The sequence below is a fragment of the Protopterus annectens genome, chromosome 2.part0, assembly GCF_019279795.1.
Source record: "Protopterus annectens isolate FY-2018-M chromosome 2.part0, PAN1.0, whole genome shotgun sequence".
NCBI lineage: Eukaryota > Metazoa > Chordata > Ceratodontiformes > Protopteridae > Protopterus > Protopterus annectens.
Genome location: NC_056728.1, coordinates 1149297905 through 1149324486, shown reverse-complemented (window position 1 = coordinate 1149324486; position 26582 = coordinate 1149297905). Strand labels below are relative to the sequence as shown.

At 37.6% G+C, this 26582-nt stretch overlaps 1 protein-coding gene across 2 annotated transcripts in view; it reads left to right on the top strand.

Moving 5' to 3' along the window:
• COL25A1 (collagen type XXV alpha 1 chain) overlaps nucleotides 1–26582 on the top strand; it is a 1631546-nt gene that overhangs the window by 1060748 nt on the left and 544216 nt on the right. For both annotated transcript variants that reach the window (XM_044061344.1, XM_044061342.1), the window contains exon 9: nucleotides 4388–4423. In XM_044061344.1, coding sequence (XP_043917279.1) covers nucleotides 4388–4423 — 36 coding nt within the window. The remainder of the gene's footprint in view (nucleotides 1–4387; nucleotides 4424–26582) is intronic.

The window sequence follows — 26582 nt, the reverse complement described above, 5'->3', positions numbered from 1 at the left end:
TGGAATAGTATTAGCTGTGTTTTTTGGGGGTTTAGTATTAGTTGGTAGTTGTTTAGCCAGTTCTCTACCTCAGTGAAGGATTCTTGGGCTTTACTTTAATTGGATGTTTGTTGCTGAGCAGATTAGGGTAGTGTCATCCGCATACTGGACAATGTTGACTTTAGTGGTAGCTAGGTGGAGATTATTTGTAAATATGTTGAAGAGAAGAGGGCCAAGAATTGAACCTTGTGGGACACCACATGTGACAGGAAATGGGGGGGATAGGGTGTTGCCCCATTTGACAGATTGTGACCGGTTGTTTAGGTAACTGTTAAACCATTGTAGTATGAGGTCATCAAGGTTGAGGTCTGCTAGACAGGTGAGGAGTTTGTTTTGGGAAACTGTATCAAATGCCTTGGATAGGTCTAAGAAGGTGGCAGAGACCAGCTTTCTTTGGTTCCTGTGTGAGTTTATGGTATTGGAAAAGTTAATTAGGGCAGTGTTGGTGCTATGGGAAGGTCAGAATCCATGTTGGGTTTTAGTTAGAAGGTTGGTTAGCAGGTAGGTAAGGAGTTAGTGGTGGATACATTTTTCTAGAATTTTTGAGAGAGGTGATAGGATTGCAATGGGACGGTAGTTGGAGAGGTCAGTAGGTGGACCTCCCTTGTGGAGGGGGGATGATATATGAGGTTTTCCATAATGAAGGAATAGTATGCAGGGAGATAGATCTGTTATTAAGTAGGGAGACAGGGTAGGCGATGGCCTTGGATGCAATTTGTAGATATTTAGCTGGAAGACTGTTGGCAGCTAGGGTGGTAGGTTTGAGTTTAGCTAATTGATTTTGAATGGTAGATGTTGGTACTGGGGTGAGTGTGAAGGGGGTGGAGTTAGTCTGGTAGTTTAAGGGTTGCGGTTGAGTTGTGGGTGATATTGCACTTAGCAGGTTCAGTATTGAAGAAGTAAAGTAGTTATTGAAACTAGAGGCTATATGTGAATCAATATCTTTGATATCTGGGGGTGGTGTGGTGACTTTTCCAGGCTGGAGGATGGCGTTCACTGCATCACAGAATTTCTGTGAGTTGTTATGTTTCCTTTGTAGGGAAATATAGTGGTTTATCTTTTCCAACCTGACCTGTTTTTTTGCTTTATTTCTGAGCTCAGCAAAGCTTTGTCTACTTTCGGGAGTTTTGTATTTCTGCCAAGTTAGCTAAGCTTTGTCTCTAGTCTTGAGTAAGATTTTTGTGGCTTTGTTTAACAAGGGAGCAGGGTTACTTTGAAGTCTTATTGTTTTCAGTGGGGCTAATTGGTTTAAAATCCCTAGGAATCTGGCATTAATGTATTCTACTGCAATATCCAGGGGAAGGGTTTTTATAGGAGCCTAGTCACAGGATTTTAGGGCTTCTGAGAATTGTACTGGGGAGAAGTTTTTGTGGGAGCAGATTTGTAAGAGAGCGGGGGTGTTGGTAGATTTTAGTTTGTGCCGAAGGAGAAAGGTTGGGTTATGGTCACTGAGGGAATAAGGTAGTATCCCGGATAGGTGGTCAGTATTGGGCTGGTTAGTCAGGATCCAGTCTAATGTGGATTCACGTTTGGTGGTTTTGTCAATTCTTGTGGGTGAGTGTATGAGTTGTACAAAATTATATAGGTTTATGTGGTTGGTGGCTATGGGTGAGTGTATGGTGTTCCAGTCTATGTTGACATCACCTAGGAGTACAGTTTCTTGGGACAGAGAATGGGAAGCCCAGTGGAGTATAGATTCTAGTGTCTTAATGTTGTCTCCTGGTGGTATAGAAATGCTGAGTAGGTTTAGTTGTTTGTATTGATTTAGTAGGATTTTGGTGAATAGGCTCTCAGCAGTGTTGAAATCTGGGGTTTCTTTTTGAAGTAGCTTATTTAATCGACCGTTTTGAATGTCGAATACTTGAAGTTTGAATGGGGAAGTTCGAAAAATAGAAATGTCGAAGCCGTGGAAATTCAAATTCTTTCCCAGGGAAAGAATTTGGTTGGCTTTTTCCACAGCTTTGACATTTTCTCTACTGTGGTGCGAAATTGATGGATCGGGTGAAGGTAAGTGTGCGAGTGTGACGGATGATGGGGTTAGGGTGCGGGTAAGGTAAGTGTGCAATAGTGACGGACTTTAGGGTTAGGGCGCAGGTATGGAAAGTGTGCAATAGTGACGGACTTTAGGGTTAGGGCGCAGGTAAGGTAAGTGTGCGATAGTGATGGACTTTAGGGTTAGGGCACGGATAAAGTAAGTGTGCGATAGTGACGGACTTTAGTGTTAGGGTGCGGGTAAAGTAAATGTGCGATAGTGACGGACTTTAGGGTTAGGGTTTGGGTTAAGGTTAGTGCATAGATAGTTGTGTATGTAAGGTGTAGTGTAGGTTTATTAGGGTTTTGGTGTGCCTGTGTTGTGTGTGTGTTTTTCAAAACAGCAACTTTTCCCTGGGAAAAAATTTGCTGTTCTGAGTTTTCAATGTCATATTTCGAACTTCCAAGTTCAAACATATGGTGTTCGAAATTTTGGAAGTTCGATTATATGACATAGACCCATAGATATATATATATATATATATATATATATACAGTAGATATATATATATATATATATATATATATATACACACACACACACACACACACACACACACACACACACATATGTTTGCATATATATATATATATATATATATATATATATATATATATGTACACAATCCATCCTTCAAAAAATGGGTACCACTTTTGCACCTATATATGCAGATCTTTTTATGGGCGTCTTGGAGAAAATTTTGATTTATAATGACAAGAACTGATAAGAAACATCTGAATATGTGGCGTCACTACCTTGATGATTGCTGGTGTGTGTCGTTTGGGCCAGCTGAACTCTGGAATGATTTTGTTAGTTATCTGAATTTGAACACTTATGTTATAAGTTTTTCTGGGAAGATGCAATTGTTTAATATTGAGTTTCCTGTTGTTAATGTTTAAAATTGATTGATGGTATGATGGCTACAAGATTGTACCGTAAGCCATTTGCCAAAAATTCTATATTGGCAGCAAACAGTTGTCATCCTAGTCATGTCATTCAGAATATACCTAAAGTTCAATTTTTAAATATTAAGACATTTATGCAGTTCCACGGAGGTATTTGAAGAAAAGGCTCATAAAATGGAGACTAGGTTTCTGAAACGAGGACATGATAAAAATTTGGTCACACAGGCTCATATATTGGCCTCTGGATGAGTAAAGAAGTGCCAGTTAGATCTACAAAAATAAGAGAAGTGTGTTATTCCACTAATACACCTAGATTTATTACAACTTTTGGTACTAATACTTTTAAAATTAAGGAAATAATTAATAAGAATTGAACTATTTTAAAGTCTGACCCATTTTTGAACAAAGCCTGGATGAATATTATCATTTTGGATATAGAAGAGGCACATTTTTTTCAGGCTATAAAAACAATATGTTTAGAACAAATCAAACTAAAGTGAATGAATCTAAGGGGAGTACTTTTTGTGGAAACTGCACTTATTATAAAATTGTGTCTAGAAGCAGATCCTTTACCTCTATTAACACTACAGACGTTTTTGATACTGGCTCTTTACTTGTGGTACTGAATGGTACTGAATGGGTGATTTATATGGTAGTGTGCCAGTCTGGTGCTTTTTATGTGGGTCAAACATCTCAAACTTTTACACATAGCAATATTAATTGCAAACAATCTAGAAGTGCACTTTATAAACCTATTTTAGAGCATATGGGGGCACATTTTATCTTTGTAGGAATACTAGTGGTGAAGGATGAAGATTTATATTTAACAGCTAAGCATAAAATTTTAGATTTTAAGGAGAGAATGTGGATCATCTGTTTGGGGGCTTTATGTATATCTGGTCTAAATGAGATCTGTTGATTTTTGTTTAGTAATTTGGTATTATTTTTTAATTTTTCTTTGAGTTTATATTCTTCATCATTTTGAATTAAGTGCCATTATTGTGTAAATAAATTAATTTGTGTATTTTGAATATTTTTTCTTTTATAAAAAATTGTTAGTAAATTTATAGCTGGTTCTTTAAGGGCTTTACCTTTAAAAGTTACTTGGTTTGATAGTTTCCTGTTATGCACTGATTATGCCAGTGGGCAAAACCGGTCTGCAGTTTTTGGAATTTCAGAAAGTGTTTTTCTAAGGTTAAATGTACTGTCAGGGTTAGGGAAATGGCCAGGTTTAGGGTTAGCAAGCATTAGTAATCTTTCAACATGCAGGTAAAGGGCAATTTCTGCCAGCCATTTAGTAAAAAATGTACTATTACTATTCTTTCTCTTGTCATTGTTGTTGTTGTTAAAGATGTTAACATTTGCTGTTTAGCTTCTCATATTGTCGGCTCTTATCTCTTCTTTTCTTTAGGGGGAACCTGGCCTCATAGGAGAACAGGGTTTGATGGTGAGTCATGAACAATTCTTGCTATTTTAGTATGTCAATATTTTATTACAGTAAATATCTAGCACAAGAACCTGGTCTGTTTGCAGAGAAATAATTCAAGTTCTGAATACGTTTTTTAGTCTTATAGTAATGCTCATCGCTGTTTTTGCTGCTGTTTTGTTGACCATAATATCACAAGTGGTTTCCTGCTATCTATAAAAATGGAAAACAAGAGCATTATGAAAAAATGCTGACCTAATAAGGCTATAAGAGCATGTCACCAAAACACTCATAGAATTCTATGAACAGCCATTTGTTTATGTTGTAGCAGGCCACACCTCAGGACACATATCAATAAAATACAAAAATCGACTGGCTGAGAAGGGTGAAATCAGATAATTTAAATATCTAAAACCCTCACGTTCATGAGATGCTGTAGGTATCTGCCCCAAACTTGAATAAATAGTTCTTTTTAATATATATATATATATATATATATATATATATATATATATATATATATATATATTTTTTTTTTTTTTTTTAACTTAGAAGACTAAACTGGTCAAAAAAGTGAAATAAAAACAACCTCATGCAGTATAATAGATGATTTTCCATGGCATAAGAAAGTTAGAATTCATTGTAGCATTGATTTTAGAACTCATATAATATGTAAATGGGACTCCTGTTTGGGGGCTAAATACAAGTTTCACTGATTAGTTAGTAGACTGCAGCATGGTGATAGTGTTTGTGTTCAAGATGAGGGACAAGTCATTAATATGCTGCTATTGCTTTATGTCTGGAGTATGATATGGTGCCTGGAGCGAGCAGACTTACTTGGGGCAGTTTGTTTGTGTCTTTCGGCTTTTCCCGGTTAGGGGTCGCCACAGCGGAACTCCGGTCCGCTAATGATTGGCAGTAGATTTTTACATACTAGCTTGCCAGGCCTAATGCACAACCTTCAACGAAGGAACGCCCATTCATGCATGTCACTACACAGAAGACGCTCTAACTGAGAATCGAACGGACAACGTCTAACTGTGAGGCGATACAGTTTATAATTACAGGTTATAGCAATTTAGAATTCAGCAAACAGATGTAAAATGTTTGCCAACTTAAGAAGTATTTAAAAGGGTTTTTTTCCCCATTGTGATATTCTGGTTCTGTGGAACCTGCAGTTTTAGTCTTTTATGTTAATTGAAGTCAGCCAAGGCCAGATATCTGTATTCCAACAAATAATATATAATTATGTGTAGAAAAAAAGGAGTGCTTCTAGTCCAAATATATATTAAACACTGAGTAAAACAGGGTGTGATTCCCCTGCACACATGCACACACTCACATATGCACATACACACACACACACACACACACACACACACACACACAGGCGGATAACAAGCACACACTCACACACACACATGCACACGCACACATGTGTGTGGGCAAAGAAAGAGGCACATACAACCACATACAAACTAAGACACAGGCATACATACACTCACATATGCTCAATCATATAGTCAGTCTTGCAGATAAATGAAGATGTCATCTCTTACAAAGATAACGTAAGTTGTCATCTGTGACAGTCAGCCCTTATGATATATTCACCTGATATTCTCTCTTCTGTGTTGTCATTGTAGCTGCACCCTTTGAACAGGCTTGCATTTGATTTGCAGGCAGTGAATACAAAACTGAGATTGCTCCTTCACAGCTGATATAATATAAAATTAAAATGTACTACTTTGCACATTTAGACAGATTCTCTTTTGACAATGTTTTAAATCAGCTGTAAAGATCTACATGGTCCATAGCTGTATATATATATATATATATATATATATATATATATATATATATATATGTTGCTTTTTTTTATTTAAACTGTTTTTTCTTTTTACAGTATTCATACATCTTATCTGCTGGCCGTATTGTCTGTCTAACATTTTGTTGTACTGTATTGTTCCCATTATGTGCTAGCACAGATATTTTCTGCATATTTATTGTAATCTTAACAATCTTTTTATTAGTGTTCTCCTGCAATGCACATTTGGTTTTACCTAGCATAATCACCTGACCATCAAAAGTAAACATGCAAACATAATTATTTATGTGCTGAGAAAACTATAATATTCGAAGATAGGCTTACCTCATGAATTGTGTGGGTTGTTTGGGGCAGTTTTCTTTTAAGGCCAAGTTGAACTGCTTCTTTAATTATGTAAAGATTATCTTTAGAAGATAGTATGTGGTAGGACTAAAATCACTGTAAGTTAGCTGTTGAATTAGTTGTATATTTTGGGTGTTTAATGCCAGGTGTAATTAATCATGTTGCTGCCATGTTAAACTCAGTGAGTCTTTTTCTACAATGAAATATCATTAACAAATGGAATATAAGAAAGAACTGTCTTTGCAGTTTGATAGCTGCAAGTACTTGTGTACCATTAAAGCATGTCCAAAGTAACACTGAAATCGTTCATAACAGAAATAAGCCTTATGTTTAAGAAATGGAGCTTTAAATTGCTGCTTATGCCTAAATATGTGTTGCTGGTTTATATGCTGCGTGTGCTGTTTATTGTTCATTAAAATGTGTCACTTCTAAAGATAGCAATCTTTAGGGAAGATACCAAAGTATTACATCTGAAGTTATTTATACATTTTTAATGAAAACCACAGTTCTAGTATGGCAAAAAAGAGATGGATATTATTACACATCCCTTAAAAAGCTAGAAGCAGATCTGGCATCATTTCTTTATTTCCTTGTTTGGACATTTTCCAGTTATAAATGATCTACAAAGTTTCCTACTATAAACCAGCTCCAACTCCATAAAATAATTGAAGTCATTTGATTCATAACAGTCATTGTATGATTTCTCTGATGCCGTGAAGTGACTGCTATACGTTATAGAAGACATTTCAGTAGATGTGCCTTCTTTGTTTAGGTGACATCATTCATAACCTGACAATCTCCCATCAGTCTTTGTGACTAGTACTTCCCTACAGGAGAGTGTAGCTCTTTACTCTGCTGTTCCATTCCTTCTTGTCAGTGCAGAAAGGAATTATTGGGTTGCTTTGGAAGTAACAGTTGCCTTGTTTGTGGGATCTCAGTGACTTGTGAAAAAAGAAAGGTACACTGTAGATTGTTTCCCTTTATTGAAATTTTTACACATTCTCTTGTGTAAGAAAGAGTCTGCACTACTGCGTTTAGCTTTATCATCAAAAAAACATGATTTTCATAATCCTTGGATTTTTATTGCATTACTGTGCCTATACATATATACACACACAAATATTCATGTAAAGTTATTTATTGAGAACTCAACATAGCAACACAAATGTGAAAACCCATTGAGCTCTCAACAAATCAGAAATTCTTTCATGGATTACTTCCCATTTTAAGAGTTTTTCTTCTAAATTGCATCCCTAATAACTTCCACGATCAAAAATATTTCCAGAAGTGCCATCTACAGACTTCTGCAGTTTTCAATGAAATGGCTTTACTGTTCAAAAGTATGGTCAGTCAACAGTATCTACTCCTTTTTCTTTCAGTCAAAGCTACCTTCAAAAAAATTATAACACACCCATATATATATATATATATAGAGAGAGAGAGAGAGAGAGAGAGGTGGCCAGTTGATGTAACTTTCAAAATATCTATACAAAAATTTTCAGAAAAAAATATCTAAACTCAAAATGTCTGCAGAAACTAAGTACATCCAAAACAAATGCTTTTGCTGAAGGACAAGCCCCTCCACCACACTCCCCCACACCCATAGCGTTTTAGATACACCAACTCCAAGGTTGCACATTTGTGGGGAAAGGGCATACATACTTGCTTTCTATAACATTGTTTTTGTCAATATTTTAAGTTTAAGGGAAAAAAGAAAGAGTGTGTTTTATGTGTGTTCTGTTTTTATTTGAAAATGCATGTTCACTGTAATGTTTGTTTGGATAAGTGGATTCAAACTTTTGCCATCCTGCAATAGCCTTTTTCAGCTATCGCCAATATAAACATACATATGTATATATGCCATACCCACGTATACACACACACACACACACACACACACACACACACACACTCAAACTTATATGTACGTGTGTATACTTACAGAAGTCCTTTTGCTCAGTGTAGATTAATCAACTTGAGGTACAGTGGACTCTCAAACAGGAAATCTAGTAAGTCACATTGTGCATTACATTTTCTACAAAAGTGTGAATTTTGGTCTTATTTGCCACTTAAAAGGAGATCATAATAGCTTCTGGGCTTCTTGAGTCAGGGAAAACTTCTACAAGATGATTCCCTACTTCCCTTCTAATAATCGGATGTGGGAGCTTTGTGCTTGCAGTTGAAACCTTTAAGTAACAGATGACATAGTGCTGTTTCACTCCTCTTGTACAAAAGCTAGCATCCAAGGTACATTTCAGGTTCACTTCCAGTCAGTGGATAGCTGGCCTATTGCCAGAGATCTTAGACCTTTTCAAAGACCAGAGTGTATTTTTTGGTTTCTCCTGCCCAAATGATTTCTGCTACTAAAATACTATATACTTTTTTCATCAGTGCTGTTCACAAATTGTTGCATGAACCAAGACCTAGACCTGATATTAACTTCACTGACAAAAATGTTAAGAACTAAAGCTTAATGCATGCACTTCTCCCTCATGAATTTAGACTTCATGCCATCTTCTAGAATCCTTTGAAAAGGAGTTCTGCTGACAGACTGATTTATAGTATGGTGGATTATTTTATATTAAACACACTTTAAACTTCCATCATTGTTTGATCTTTAAGATTATCAGTGTTTTTATGGAAAATAATAATTATCTGTACCATCGTTCAACAAGATGGAGTCTGCAAATCCTAATGCAGCATCCTGTAGGCAATTGGAAGCACACTTAATGAAATTTAACCTGCTATGGGGTTCTACAACTTCATAGCTAGTTATTTTTTTACTTGAAGAGTGGCTTCAACACATTCGGATCCATTCTGAAAAATGTAGTGGTCAGAAACCTTGGGAGGGTAGAGTTTGATGAACTTTTTTTTTTGCAAAAATCTTTATGTAGTGAACCACTTTTTAATATTTAGACTTCTATGTACATTATATTCAAATTTGTGCTATCTCACATATTCACTTTGATACTGGCTACATGAACATGATAAACTGCATCTTTCAGGGATGTTTACTGTACATAGTTTTCTGTCGGGTGCACCTTGTTGGATATACCTAGAGCTTTCATTAGGACATACTCTCACATTTTACTGGGTCTGCTTCTTCTGTGTAAGGTACATTCATTTTTCCTCTTTTTGTCCCTTGCCTTTTTGTTCTGTCTCTGTAGAGCTCTATGATATATTAATATCATTCTAAGAATGACCTCACTATATTATGTCTTACTGCCAGCTGTTGTAATGATGTGTAGAATATGATATAACTGCTGTGGCTTAGAACTTTGTGGAAACTTTTGTTTTCACAAAAGTGTACACTGCAGTGTGTGTGTGTGTGTGTGTGTGTGTGTGTGTGTGTGTGTGTGTGTGTGTGTGTGTGTGTGTGTGTTTGCAAGCATTGCACATTTAAACTTTGCTGATTACAGAAACTGGCTGCCCCAGAATGTTATATATCAAAATTGTACCCCTCATAATATATATATATATATATATATATATATATATATATATATATTCTCGATACACCCATTGGTACCACCTAGTTAACAAAGAAACCATTGGATAAATAAATGAACATGCTGGCCATTTCAACATCTAAAGCACAGAATTCTATTCCTTATTGCTGTATGTGGTGCCTATTCTAATGTCAGTAAGTTCTACGTTTATGTGCTTTCTTTGATATTATCTTATGTAAATGCAATAGCATTTAGAAAAATAGATATATTTTTGCAAATTAACTCTTTTAAGATTTTACAACTAGATCTAGCTATGTACTAAAGTTTAAAAATGAAATTGGGGGTTGAATGAAAAGACAAAGATGACGAGTTGCATTCCATCTGGTAAACAAAGGGCAGCAGATGAAATGCCACAGCTGTTTTTTACTTTTATGTTCTGTCTGGGAAAGTATCACATTAAGTTACACTTTAGTGTATTTCATGGTTGCCTGTCTACCTACCAATTATTAACACCAAATAATTCAACAGTGCATAAAACAAATGGCTTGTTGCAATTAGTTTCTGATATGTAAAACTAATATTAAACATGATATCAAACCATTTATCACTGGATATTAATTTCCAAACAAGACAGCAGATGGCGAGGAAACATCAGTACAATCTGTTTAACTGTGAACTTCAAACCTTAAAATGTCATTGTCTGCACTTTTTATTCAAACTCCATTTAGAAGTAGTTTTAGATTCTTCTTTTCCAGATGTGCTGACTGTACTATTACTCATACTGTTGTGAAATGTACCTGGTTGTTTGCTGGACAGCATCACAGCAATCAAGTTACTAATCCAACAGATTCATCCCCGTTTCCATATTGTTTATTGTGTTTGTATTAATTCACTGACTGACAAGAAACACGTGTAGAAGCTAATTTCATATAGATGGTAAGCATAAACATTTGAAAGAGATGTCACTAAAAATATACATCCAGAGTCTTTAAGACCCAATTATTGGTGCCTGCAACAGCACCCTTTACAGTGCTGCTTAGTAAAATAATAAACGCAACAATCTGGGCACAACACATTGCATATTTCGGGTGTTTTAACAAGTATTACATGTATATGTCTGTTATAGTACTCTAGCATGAAAACTAATGGGGTCATGTGTAGCTTAAGTTCCCTGCTGAGCAGCCTATTTTGGATATAACTCTGATGCAAACCTGCCCAGTTTATAAAGGTGCCTGTTACTTTATAAAAAAAGAGCATCCTCATTCTGGAGGTAAATCTACTGAGTTATCAGCTCAGTCTTAACGTGTGTTACACTTTAACTGTTGTAAAGGTCAAAGGAACACATACGTTAACTTCAGCTCATGGTTTTGTAATTATTTACTTTTCAATTAATTTACTACGTCTCTACAAGTCACTTTGAATTTACAGCCTGACAATCCATTTATCCTGTACTTCATTTGTTTGAATGTTAAGCCATAGAAATGGTTACAGCAGTCATGGAACAAATCCTCAGTCTAACCTATGTCATTCTAAGGGAGACAGATAGGAAACAGCTTCTTATGTTCTTCAGATCTATATACTTATACTTGAGTGGCTGGGAGGTAATTATTGAGTCAATATATACTGTAAGTACTGTTTTTCCTGATGTAATTAATTCCCATCTGTGTCTCAGATACTAATGTTACAGTTCATTTTTCAAATATGGAAATATGTTATGTTATGCTTTATCCCCTGCCAGTATTTTTTTACTGTGTGGCCAAAATCCAGAATAATACAACAGAAGAAACCTGTCACCATTTACATACTACAGCAAAGCATTCTCTGAACATTTATTAAATGTTCCTTATAGAACAATACAGACACTTGAATGTATTGTGATTTCAGTGATACAGCACAGCCTATGTTCATTTCCAGATGAGATCTGCAATATTGCAAACCCTTGTTGACAAGATCTTTTATGGGATGCTATTTCCCAGTGTTGCATGTAACACCATCATACAACAGGCTGTACGCATACTTATGATGTGAGGTATTGTGGGAACAATAAATTAATGCATTATCTGTCTCCATGTTGCCGTGATATGATGCAATCATTTAAGATTTTGCAGTTCAGAGTTATTTACAAAAACAAAAATTGCTATAAAAATCAAAACAAAACACTTAGGAAGCAGTTACGCCTTTAAGACCATTAAACTTTTCTTTTTATTCTGGCACCTCGGCCATTCACTTTCCAGGAATTGATGAATACTAGTTATATAATAAAGCTGACCTTTTTTATTCTGATTTTATTCCTGGAAGGCGAAATGGCTGAGGTACCAGAATAAAAAGCAAAGTTTAATGGACTTTATGGCACAACTGTTTCCTAAGTTATTTATTTATTTACCATTTGTTTACTGGGTAGGTGTAAGGGTCCTTTTGCCTTTTCAGGCATGATACTGGCCACTAAGGCCAAAAACACAAAGGAGAAAGCACAGCAATGAATGGCAATAATCAGAGAAATACTGTGCTAAATTAACCGTAAGCTATCAGAAATAAAAAAAAAGTAAAATTCTTTAATGAAATCACAGTTAAGCTCTTTCTTCCTCAAAGGAATCAGGACTTCAACAGAACTGACAAGAAACTTGTAATCCACCATTAAATAACATTCAAAAAGTCAAGTTATCAAAAAAATCATATGACAGTAGAACTATCTATCTATATATATATATATATATATATATATATATATATATATATATATATATATATATATATATATATATATATATACATGTTTTTATATATATATATATATATATATATATATATATGTTTTTATATATATATGTATATATATATATATATATATGTATATACACGTTTTATATATATATATATATACTTTGATCGAAAATACGCAACATCGAACAATCAAAGTAGATGCCCACTTCAGCAAAAGTGCATTTCAAAGAAAGTGCACTTTCGCTGAAGCCTAGTCGCCGGATTGGCTGTCTAAAGAAAAAAACACACAGAAAACATGTTTTGCAGGGGGGCAAGCCCCCTGCACCCCCCATGTGGGGGGCTGTGCCCCCCCCCCCTACTTAAATATACCATCTCCGAGATCACATTACAATGAGGAAAAGGGAATATTCCCATTCTGAGCTGTATTGTGATCTCTGTACTCTGTTTTCGAAGTATCGGTACTTCGAAAAACTGGGTTCGACCAAGTAGGTTTCGAAGTACTGAAACTTTGTACAAATGAAGTAGACCCATATATATATATATATATATATCAACAAAATAAGAAACTGAATGCTAAAAAATGTAAATCATATTTAAATATTTTGCATTTAATCATGTACAAAATTAAAATGTATTAATTTTGCATCTCTTAGCTTCAGTGTGCAGGATACGGCTATATTATCATTAAGTCCCTGGTGGGGAACCAGTGTCTAAGTTTAGCTAACATGTTAGTCCCCTGTACTCAACTCTGGTTTCCCGGGGACTACCTATAGTATTAGTTAGTTAGATAGCTATAGTATAAACCATGTTAATCCAGGTAATTCAGATGGCCTTAATGGATGAAACCCATTTACAGTGGCTAGCCAAAGAGAAAAGCTCCAGCAAAAACATATTAACAAATAATACTGTAACAAAGACAGTGATGTATGCTGCATAATCAGTGGTATAAAAGCATGTAATATTGAGCAGACCTGTATGCTAAAGCTTTAAAAGATATTTAACCAATATGTAAACTGATTTCAGCTTCAACTTCCACATTGTTTACATGTTTTGTCCTAAATACAGTTACAGAAGTATCAGTAAAATACAATATGCGATAAAATGAAGCTGTAACATATAACACTATATTACAAAAGTAATATTGTATTAAATAAACAAGCACTCCAAAATTTAGTTATAAATTCAAAACTACGAATAGCATAGAACAATATCCAGATGATTGTCAGCTGGAAAAAAGCCTCCCAAAAATCCCATAAGTAATACAGCTAATAAGTTCCAGGCAATCAAATGGGGAACCGGCATTCAGATCAGTCATTTGGTGAATGAAGCCCCAGTCCCCAGTCCTTCTGATCCAAATATGGCAAAATTGCAGACCTATAAACAGGTCAAAAAACAAGGAAACACAACAGACCAAATATAGTTTCCAATCCGCTACAGTAAAATCCAATGAGTCAGAAAAAGTAGTTGAAGTAGTCAGAAATAGTCAAATACTGGTCAAAACTGCAGCATTGTAACAGCACAATTAATAGGGAGGGTTGTGAAATGTTGTCAAACAAATAATTCCATGACTGAGGAAAACAGCACAAAGTCCATGACAAAGACAACCCAGTATCTAAGCCATCAGTTCTCCCTACTGCAAGCGTAAGAAAACTTAATTCACAACAGCACCTACTGCTTAATCTGTGCTGTAGCAACCTGTCCAATAGAAAGCCATGATAAAATTCCAAAGTTCACCTCTAACTGCAGCAATCCATTAATTAACCTAAAATAACAAAAGTAAGCTCCCTAGGTGAGTGTATGCCATGGACATATAATGTAATCATAGTTAACGAGCATTATAACCGGAAAAACCGAGATAAATAATTGTATAAGCTAGTCTGGCAGGAAAATAACATAGTAAAAATCGAAAGAGATGAGGAGAGAAAAGGAAGCAGAGATGCAGAGGTAGAGAAAAGATACAGTACTGATTGTAAATATAAGTAAACTGTCAGCAGTAGTGGAAGTAGGAAGATAATGTGTGTTACACATGTTTCCATGGGCTTAATTGCCTATTGGTGATCTGAGCTCATAGTTTAATATCACAGTGTTTACATTTCTTCTTTATTTTCTGGTTAGACTAAACTTGAATTACTTAGAAATACATATACAATTGTATCAGCACTCTCTACCCTCTCGTATCTAGGGCTTAGTTGCCTTTATCATGCACCTTATGGTGCTGTATTATAATATAATCTCTGTAACAGAATTTGTTCAGAGCCACTGAACTTGGGGGAGTCTTAGTGTCTTAATTTAGGGAGTAGATACAATGCAGTAGCAGCCCATGCCACATGTTCTCGGTGGAACTCCCCTTGTATTTATACAAGGAGCAGACAGGATGTGGTAACAGCCACGGTACCTCATACTCCCAGTCAAACTCTCACTGTATTTATACAGGGATCATATAGAACACAGTAACAGCTATGGTACTTCATATTCCTAGTGGCACTCCAATTACCTTTATACAGAGATTGTATAGGACACAGTAGCAGCCACAGCACAGAGAGAACTATTCAAGTACTAACTCCCTTGCCCAACATTTCCTAGAATTTATAAACTCAAATGCCATGGATCAACTGGTCATCACTCCCACCAGAGGTGGCAACATATTGGACCTGGTCATCACCAACATGGGTGACCGGTGTTCCACACTGGAGGTCAACCCCTCACTGGTTAGATCTGACCATAAACAAATCACTTTGGATATCCACATTCCGCCCCACCCCTGGACAAGGAAACAACCGTGAAAAACTTTTCAAAAGCAAACTTCACGTTACTTAAGACCGAGGTGGACAGTTTCAAAGCCCCCATGCTAAAGGATAACGCTGTCCAAGCTGCAAAATCCTTTACTAATGCATTCTATGGGCACCTACAAGAATGCATGGATTGTGCTATCCAAAGCAAAACCAAGACTCACTCCTCCAAGAAAAGGAAACCAGTCTGGTGGACCCCTGCCATAAACAAGCTATACAAAAGAAGGAGGAAACTAGTACAGAAAAGAGTAAAATCCCAAGAAAGGAAGACATCCCTGATCAGCATCAGCAAGAAACTATGATCCCTCATAAAATCATTCAAGGCGAGCTTCGAAAGAAAAATTGCCAAGGACTCCAAAGATAACCACAAGGTATTCTTTAGCTATGTCAAGAGCCTAAGTGGCAATGGTCAGATCTGCTCGGAGTTAGTGCAGAATGGCACAAAATACACTGAACCGACTGATATCGCCAACATCCTTGCAGACAGGTTCAGTGCAAACGTCACCCCCCTCTCACCCCCAAAAGGGCCCATAACCATACCAGAAAAATGTAGAGCCCCTGAAATCACAGACACTCACGTTAAAACAGCTCTCTCCAAAGCCAAAAACACAGTACCAATGAGACCAGATGGTGTCCCAGGATGTGTTCTAAACGAGCTCAAAGGCAAACTAACCCCTCACCTAAACACACTGTTCAAACTCAGCCTCTCCACGGGCTATGTACCCATAGAGTGGGCACAGCAATGGTTATTCCGCTCCACAAAGGTGGAGCCACAGCAGACCCCATGAACTATCACCCTATAAGCCTGACTAACTTTGTCTGCAAGGCTATGGAGTGCATAATTGTGGAACTCATTAACAGAGACATTGGGAACCTCCAAACACTGGACCCTACCCAGTTCAGCTTTGTTACGGGCAGATCATGCCTCCTAAACCTGGTGGACTTCTTTGAGACAGTTACCAAGGCTATAGATGAGGGAAAGGTGGTACACACAGCCTATCTAGACCTCACAAAGGCCTTTGACACCATTCCCCCATTTTGGTATTATAGACAAGCTCACCAGCCTGAACATAAACCCCTATGTCACAAGATGGGTTGCCAACTGGCTCACGGACAGAACCCACATGGTGAGAGTTGTAGGAGCTAGGTTTGACTCTAAACCAGTTACAAGTGGCATTCCCCAAGGCTCAGTCGTAGGACCCTTCCTGTTCAGCATATACTTCTCAGAGGTACAGGCAAGCACAGGAGGACTATGGCTGACCAAGTTCGCAGATGACTGCAAACTAGGGGCTGTAATTGACTCTCCGCCTGACACAGACATCCTCCAAAAGGTTCTCACTGAGACAGATACCTGGTGTCAAAATCATGGTCTCAAGCTAAATGCCAAAAAGTGCATAGTCATCCCCTTTGGAAAAAACAAAGTACCCAGAAACTACCACATAGGTGATAGTCCCCTAAATATGGAAAATATAATAAGGGCTCTGGGGACCCAAGTAGATAGTAATCTGTCCTTTGATAATCACATTGCCAAAGTGGTTAGAAAATCCTTCTATATGGCCCACCTAATCACAAAAGGGTTCGCATCCAGATCAAAAGAGGTCATTGTGCCCCTCTACTCATCACTCATCAGACCCATCATAGAGTACAATGTCCCATTTGGGATGTAACTTACAAGACACCTGCAACAGCTGGAAAGACCACAGAAGTACCTCACTGGCCTCAAACAGATGCCCTATGCAGCTCGACTGAAGAAACTCCAGCTGTACTCAGTTGTATCCTGCCTACTCAGAGGTGATCTCTGCCTGACATACAAGGCCATGTCCAACCCAAAATTGATGGACATGCTCCACCTAAAGAAAACCTTATCCCCTCGAGCCACATGCTCTAGGGATCTAAACCTCACCACAACAATAAATAGAACATGCTGGAGGGATAGATTCCTGTCCCAGAGACTTCCCATGCTTTGGAACAAGATTCCAATCTACATTAGGCAGAGCTCCTCACTAACACTCTTCAAGAGAAACCTTGATGAGTGGATGGGAAACAGAAAGTTTACCCTGGGGATCACTTCAGTGGCTCTGATGGACAGAGGCACAGGGAACTAATCTAAGGGGCGGCAAAAAACAAAACATTCTGGCTAGGCTTATAAATGTCTTCAGGCAGATAGCCTAGTACCTACCTATGAACCTATGAACCTAAAACACATGCTAGTCCTGGAGGTCATAAACTTCTGCATGTGCACAGAATGCCTGCCACATGAATTAGCAAACATACAACATGCAACAATGCAAGGCTAATGAGATGCCCCATTGTGCCATGAGCATTGAACCAGTTTACCAGTCATTTACATGTTGTATCTCTTTCTGCCTGCCATATCTTTTCAGTTCAGAACAATTTTGTCACCCCATGATGTATAAGGTCTACTGAAGGGAGAGACTTGAATTGTCATGTGAAGGGACAACCATCCTGTCTGGGTGGTATTTCATTCATGTGCTATTGTGCCCAGGGTAGCTCTAGCTCTGTGAACCCACTGTGCAGAATGTCCACCTCTGGTGCAGCCTGGCTCCCTGTGTCTCTCTTGTTCTCACCACATCCATCCAGTCTGCCACTGACACACTGAGTATAATATGTAATATATATAATATGTGATGTACGTAATACATGATATGTTATTTTTTTGTCTGTCTGTGTGTTACACTTAGAGCTTAAAAATCTTCCATTTTGCTAAGTATTACATATTTTATACTGTTCAAAATCTCACACAAAACAGTAATACCTTTGTTTGTGTTGAATTACTAGTCATCTCCATCACTCTTTCTAGCTATCCTGACATATATGCACATTATTTTGTTTCATGAACTGCAGTTTTCTTACACAGTGCTATTGCTTTGGTAAGCTACATTAAAGAATTTTACAGCAAACTGCATTATTATTTATGATTTGGATACTCCTAGCTGCTCTCACTGCATTCCATACATTTGAGCCTGACATTGCACCTCTTCGGTGTTGTGGCTTCCCAAGTTATAAACAAAAGTAAGTACTTATTCTGAACTAGTAAACAAGCTGTATTTGTGGCACAGTACATGCCATCAGTGCCATTCTTTTTGCTACACACCACTGCAGTGCAGTTCTTTTCGCTACACACCACTGCAGTGCAGTTCTTTTCGCTACACACCACTGCAGTGCAGTTCTTTTCGCTACACACCACTGCAGTGCAGTTCTTTTTGCTACACACCACTGCAGTGCAGTTCTTTTCGCTACACACCACTGCAGTGCAATTCTTTTCTTTAATATTCCAGTATCCAATATGCACAATGCTATATCTCTCCCAAAGACATTGTTAAAGGAAGTATTCTTCTCTCTGATTTTATAGTATACAAATATCATTATTTAAAAAGTACCTTTAAATGTACTACATACAGAACCAGGAAAGAGATCAAGAGGTTTTTACTACAGTTCTTTATTATTTATTTATTTATTTTTATTTTACATTTGTTAACCGGGATTGCCTGACTGAGCTGAAGAACCCTTTTTCAGCGGAGGCCCGGGGAGAAAAGCTCCAACATATTATACAATTTTCATTATAAATTAGCATTAAACAGCAATGTTACAGGATTATTACAACGCATTAAGTAGCAATACAATGTTATACAGTGTCAATAATCAGGAATATAGCAAAACTATTTCAAGATGTATAAAAAGAAATATGTCATTAAGATGAATATAGTTTTTGGGGTACATTTTTGCAAAAACCCAGTTTTATCATAATGTAGTTGCATGAAGGCAAGACAATTAACAATAGAATGTTTCTCTGAGGCAATTTGCTTAATAGATTTTAGAAGACAGTAGAAAGAGTAGTCAAGGAAGATTAGAGAGAGCTAGTAAAAAGAGCAAGTTAAGGCAGAAAGTAGATTAAGGTATGAGAAGTAGGGGATGTTTAAGGAGGAAGAGTGCTGTGGCAGAACCAGTGACTTTTAAAAGTGCTCTTTGGTGGCTGTCTAAAATTGTTTAGGATGTGTAAGGGTCCTGATTTCTAGTGGGAGCCTATTCCAAGCAATAGTGGCGTGATAGCTGTACATGTTGCATCCAACTTTAGACTTGGGTTTATAGATTTGTAGTAGGTCTTGGTTTGAGCTTCGGAGGGGTCTGGAGGGAGAATAATGGGAGATGAGAGGGGACAGTACCGAGCAGTAGGAAGGCTGGTACAGGATAGAATGGATGATCTGGAGCTGAGAGAGAAGAAGCTGGTGGGGTAATTCAAGCCAGTTTATGTGTTTTAGAGAGAGACGGTGGGATTTGCAGGTTTGTTGGGCATCAACTCTAGCAGCCTTGTTGTAGGTAGAATCAAGTTTGGGCAGGAGTGTTGACTTAAGGTTTGCGAGAATCTGAGAACTGTACATTAGACTACGTAGAAGGTAGGTAAGAGAGAGTAATCTTGATTTCAGAGGTAAGGAATTTCTTGTTACAGTAAAGGAGCCCTAGTTCTGAATGAGTGTTTTTCATACAGTTATTAACATGCAAGTCAAATTTAAGCTAATCGTCGATGGTTACTCCTAAGAGGTTAGTGCCGGATTCTACCTGAATGGGTGTGTTATTAAGGGACTGTATGGAGAAGGAGTGTTTAATATTGTTGAACGTTTTAGGTAGGAAGAGTAACAGCCTTGTTTTTGTAGGGTTAATGAAGAGCTGGTTGTTGGAGAGCCATGTTTCAACCAAGTTAAAAGATGCCTTAGTAGCTGAGAAGAGCTTAGAAGGAGAGTTGGCTGTGGTGATGACTGTAGAGTCATCTGCGTATTGCACTGAAGATGACTGAGGACAGGAGGTCTAGAGCTGATTAGTAAAGATATTAAAAAGTAAAGGCCCTAGGATAAACCCATGAGGTACAGTCATTTTTACAGGGAGAGAAGGAGAGAATGCAGAGTGCCATCTCACTGATTGAGATCTATCAGTGAGGTAGCTGGAGAACCATGCAACAGTATCAGAGGAAAAGTTGAGGTTATGCAGTTTGTGCAGCAGAAGAGAGTGTGAGACAGTGTCGAAAGCTTTTGAGAGGTCCAAAAATAGGCAAGAAATAAGTTTATGGTGATCCATATAAAGACAGTGTCGAGGAAGGATAATAGAGCTGTAGTGGTGCTATGTTTGGATCTAAAGCCGTGTTGAGTGGGTGTAAGCAGATTTTCCTGTATTAGATACTGCATAACTTGTTTATGAATACATTTTTCTAGTACTTTAGATAGAGGAGAGAGGATAGCTATAGGTCTAAAGTTGGAGATATCAGAGGAGTTACCTCCTTTGTGTATAGGTAGAGAGTAGTATTGTTTCCAGATGGGAGGGACTTTAGATTCAGAGACAGAGCGATTAATTATGATAGATACAGGGAGAGCAAGAGAGTCAGCTACTAGTAGAAGAAAAGTGGAAGGAATATTGTCAGCTGATGCTGAGCATGGTTTTAATTTAGAGAGCTGAGTTTTGATGTAGCAGGTAGGTACAGCTTTGAGGAAAAAGGTATTTGAGGAGATAGTATTAGGAGTAGGTTCAGAAAAGTATAGGAGTTTGGGTTAGGGTTGAGTAGCTTAGATATTGAATTGATAAAATAAGTATTGAAGATAGTGGCAGTTTCTTCAGATGTCTTGTCTGGGCATGGATTGGGGGAGCTAAGATGCGGGATGTAATATTTGGTTAATAGAGTTCCAGAATTTTTTAGGATTAGATTTTAGGGCTGTGGGAGATTTGTTATAGAAGTCCTTTTTATCTTTGTTTATGTGTTTTTTTGTCAGATTTCTGAGTTCGTTATATTTTTGTAAGTCTGCAGAGAGCTTAGTTTGTGACCATTTTTTCCATAGTTTGTCTCTAGTTATCATAAGGGTACGAGTGGCTTTTGAAGGCCAAGGAGATATGGTGGACTTAATTCGGACTTTGCAAGGGGGAGCAAGTGAGTCTAAGATGCTAAGGAAGGTGGAATTGAAAGCTAGGACTGCTTCTTCTAGTGGGAGTTGGGTAAGGAATTTCCAGTTTACTTTAGAGAGGAGGGCATTAAAGGTTTCTGGATGGAAGTTAGAGTGTTTGTGACAAGTGATAAATCTAGGAGGTTTTGAGAAGTGGGGAGTGAACCCCAGCACTTTTATAGGGGAGTGATCACTCAGGGTGTTTGGTAAGGTTTCAGGGTTATGGTATTTGGAAGGATTAGATAAAAGTACCCAGTCAATAAGAGTACTAGATGTGTGAGAGTTGTTTGTATGGCTAGGTTGGGAGATTAGCTGTGTAAAGCCATATAAATTAATATGAGTATTAGAGTGTGGATTACTGAGAGTTAACCAGTTAATGTTCACATCACCAAGGAGGATAGTTTCATTGGGGATGTGTTGAGAAAAATATGAAAGAATATTTTCGAGCAGAGGAATGTTGTCTCATGGAGGAATATAGATGGCTGTAACTGTGGTAGTGGTGTGGTCATTGATTTTAAGGTTAGCTGTCAGTAGTTCAGCAGGAGAAAAGGATGGGATAGGTTTCATAATAGTTGTAATGGTGAGGTGGTTGGCGAGAGGATGGCTATGCCACCCCCTTTTTTTGTTTTGGCAATCTATGCAGAGTATATTATAACCAGGGAGAGAAACTGTCTTTATCAGAGGTTTGGGGTTTTAGCCAAGTCTCTGTTAGGGTGATGACATCAGGGGTGTGGAAGGCTATCCAGGCATGGATTTCACTAACTTTGTTTAGAATACTATGGGCATTCATAAAAGGAAATATGTTTGTTTGGAGAGGATGAGTTTATTAAGTTGGGAGAGGTAGAGTTATGCATGGTGGGGTGATGGAAGGGCCCATGATTTGGATGTATGTCTCCTACAGGGCTACATGAAGGTGGTAAAGTTTGAGTTTAAGTGGGTTGTAAGTCAATTACTTAGTCTTGGTTTTAGATGCTAGAGAGTGAGGGGGAGGAAGTTTGATTTTAGGCAGAGGGTTGTTTATGGAAAAGATAGAGGAGGAGACTGTAATAGAGTACTGTAGAGATGAGAAACAGTTAGTATGGGGATTAGTGGGGTCTCTATGGACAGGTGGTAATGGAGTAGTACAAGATGTAAAACTGAGAAGGAGAAGTAATGGAGGCAAGAGGAAAATGGAGAGGGTTGCAAAAGCCATGGCCTAAGGTGGGGAAGTAGGACTGGGATGGAGTGAGGAGTGGGTAAGGGGCTAGGAAAAGTAAGTTGTTGGACCTGTTAGAGAGTTGAAGTAAAAATTAGGTGAAACAACCTGTAGGGGGAGTAGGAGATACATCAGAAGAAGGAAGCTTTTGACAAAATTCCCCACTCAGGCATAGTAGAAAAGCTAAATAAACTGAGAATAAAACTCTGTCTCACCCACTGAATTGCCAGCTGGCTCACATATAGGAAGCAGATAATCAAAATATGGGAAGTTACTTCCACAAAGAGTCCAGTCACCAGTGGAATCCTTTAGGGTCCTGTTCTGGGACCTCTCCTGGTTGGCATCTGCTTTTCTGAAGTAAAAGCCAATACCAAAGGCCTCTGGCTGACTAAGTTTGCAGATGACTGCAAACTAGGAGCAGTCATTGAATCCTCAAATGACTTAGCCATCCTGCAGGAAAGGTTTTCTTAAATGAATAACTGTTGTCAAAATCATGGATTGAAACTAAATGCCAAAAAATGCATTTTTTCATCCTTTGGGAAGACATCTATCCCAGGGAACTACCACATTGACAATATGCCCCTGAGAGTTGATCGAGTTCGGGATTTGAGAACTTATGTGGACATCCAATATAGGTGTGTATACCGTGTGACCAAAAACCACCAATAAACAATAGAAACATGTCCATGTAGTTCTAGGCAGCAAATAGGTAAAAGACAAATTCTGGATAAGTAAAATCACCACGAACTCAAGGAAAGCCGAAAATTAGTTTATTCTTAAAAAAGGTTGAACACTTATTTTTCTTAGGACTTGTTCAGAACATTATTATAATCCTGTTGGTTTAAATACACTACACATTTAATGAATTAATCAATAAATTGAGCAGTTAATTAAAAAACATAAGAAAAACAAGTAACCAAAAAACAAAAAGCAAAGTTCAATCATTATTATATAAAAAAGTATATTAACAACTTCTGCTAAAACAATTAAAATGAAAGAACGGGATAACCATTTGAATTAATACAATATATTAACCCCCAGGAATTTTGAAAAATATCATAATTAAGTAACCCTCATTTTTAAAACAGGTTGAATTAAGTAAACAGTCACCTAACTTTTGACCAACATGTGTCTATTGCTGTAAGAATGTCTTTCTATACTGCACAGCTTATAAACAAATGGATTTTGTCTATATCTAAGCAGAGTTCCTCCCTAACCCACTTCAACTGCACCTTGGACAACTGGATGGCAAACCAGAAATTCATCCCTAGTTTGCACCTACATCTCTAATGGACGCAGGTAACCTGTAAATGGTTCCTCACCCAGGCCCATGCTTACACTTATCAAGGGTATCAGAACTTATCAGAGATTTGGGATGCACGTCTAGGCTTAAAAAGGCCCCTGTGGTCATTAGCCTAGTAAACACCTATGAACTTATATCTAGGGATGTTATTGTTCCCCTTTACCTAGCCCTCATTAGGCCAGTCATTGAATGTAATGCCCCCTTTGGCATGTAGACACTCAAAGCCCTCTCACTATACTCGGTATCCTACAGACTGCTAAGAGGTGATCTATGTCTGGTATACAAGACATCCTCCAACCCATTACTGATGGTTTTACTGCACATCAGCAAGTCAAATGGTATCAGAAATACTTGATCTATGGATCTAAACCACTTCTGCAAGATCAGCAGAACAGTTTCAAGGTACAGGTATATATCGCAGAGGATAATGATGCTGTAGACAGACTCCCCATCAACATAAAGCAAAGTTCATCCCTGTCCATATTCAAGCACAACTTACATCTATGTATGAGAAACAGAAGCTTTACCCCAGGACTGCCCCCTGTACAACTAATGTATGGAGGCAGTTTATAAATGCATTATCCCATGCATGGGTCCCCTCAAATTATCTATGCTATAATCCCAGTTATTCTCATTAGGGCTAATATATAATTATCAACCATGGGATGGGTAAGGCCAATCTATAGCCAAATGGGAGAGGTTAATCTGAGCACAAAAAGGGAAACTAGCTAGGATTAAAATGACCCACAAGGGCAGCTAGCCCAGTACTTACCTATAAACCTATTATTTATGCCTTATGTGATAAATGATTCATTCTTTAAAGAAAACTATGTTTCATACTTCATTGCAAGCACTTTTGATGTTGAAGTTTCATTGCAAATTCCTTGTAGTGAACTAAGACTGGCTCTAGGCTGTGTACCTCCTGCAACAGTTTTCTCAAGGAGTCACTAAAGCAGGGACAGGGTCGGGACAGGGTCGGGATCACTTATTATAGTTTTTCTACATTTTTCTTTTCATGTTTAGAAGGGGGACACCATTTAAGTATACATTTGTAATGGATAACACTTGCATCGAGAGGTGAAAATCAACATTTAAGCATCATATTCTGGAGTCCGAGACTGCGAAGCAGCAAAATCCTGAAAATGTCTTTATTAGCTTGAAACTGTGCTTTGCTCATTAGTTGAGCTAGAAAATTTCAGTTCTTAGAATAAAAAATCATCATAACAGGGAGAAGTGTTATTGTTTCAAAATGAATCTAATGGGCCTCACACAGCTGGCTTCTGAAATGACTCATTGACAGGTACACATCTGGATGTGTTTTCCTACAAAAAGGCCTGCTGCATTTGATTTTAGATGTGATTTAATTATTTATTCTGACCACTTCTAAAATCAGTCCTGACTTTTTTAAATGCTTCCTGGTACTGTTAGTCTTATAATGTTCAAAACAACATTGTGAGCATGTGACAGTATTGTGAGTATCTGTTACAAAATAACCATTCTAAAAGCAGATCCAACAATCTCATAATTACTAATTACAGGTCCCCTTCTATGTCCCCAGCTGAACAAGAAGATACTTACAATGGAGATGAAAATAATTATCAAAATGAACAAATTCCTCATGAAAGACCATCCAAAACTGGCAAACATATACCACTAGTAATATATATACTGTATATATGCACAGCATAGAGTTTCCACAAGTTTGTAAATGGCATTTCTCTAGACCAAACTTTTCTCCTCCCCACTAGAGGTGCAAATCTTTTTGACCTCATCTGCACCGATATATCCACTGCATCTACCCCTCTGGGCATTTCTGCCTTCTTAGTGAAGTCCAGTTATCATGTTATGTCCCCCCATAGAACAGTGCAATAAGCCCCAGTAAATATGTCTATATTTAGGAACCACTCCAAAGCCAGTTACATATAATTACTCAATTATATAAACAATATGAGAATCTACAAATGGGACTGTCACCCAAATGTCTGCAGTCCGTATGGCACTGTATTATCCCATTTAAAACCTTCTGCTCCCACCTGTCATAAGTATAATTGCAAGTTCAAAAATAAATCAATATGGCAGAATCTTCACATCAACAAACTATTAATAGTGGAAGAAACTAATATCTGCTTTCTTTTTGAAAGATCCCCACCACCACCACCCCCAGCATAAAAAGGGCTTAACTATGGCTAGCAAAACCTTTAAGTGCATCATTAAAAAGTGCAAGGTTATCTTTGTGAGTAAGGTTGTCACCACCAGAAGCAAAGCCAACAACAAAGCCTTCTGTAGTTATATTAGGAAACACCATCTCCAAGCTGACATCAGATAGAACCACTTATTCTGACCTAGAAGCCATTGCCAGATCCCTACTGACAGAGTCAGCTCCAGCTTCTCTTCACCTGCCAACCCTATGCCCCCCTACCAACATATCTACCTTTCCTCCCCAAATCACCATAGAATAGGTCCTTCTGCATTGCTTAAAACCAATTCCATGGGTCTTGATAACATCACTATCTGCTTCCTGGTAAGTAGAAAATATAGCTTCACTCAGTCCCTTCTGAATGTATTCAACCAAAGCTTTTTTACGGGTTTGATCCCATTTACTTGAAAAATC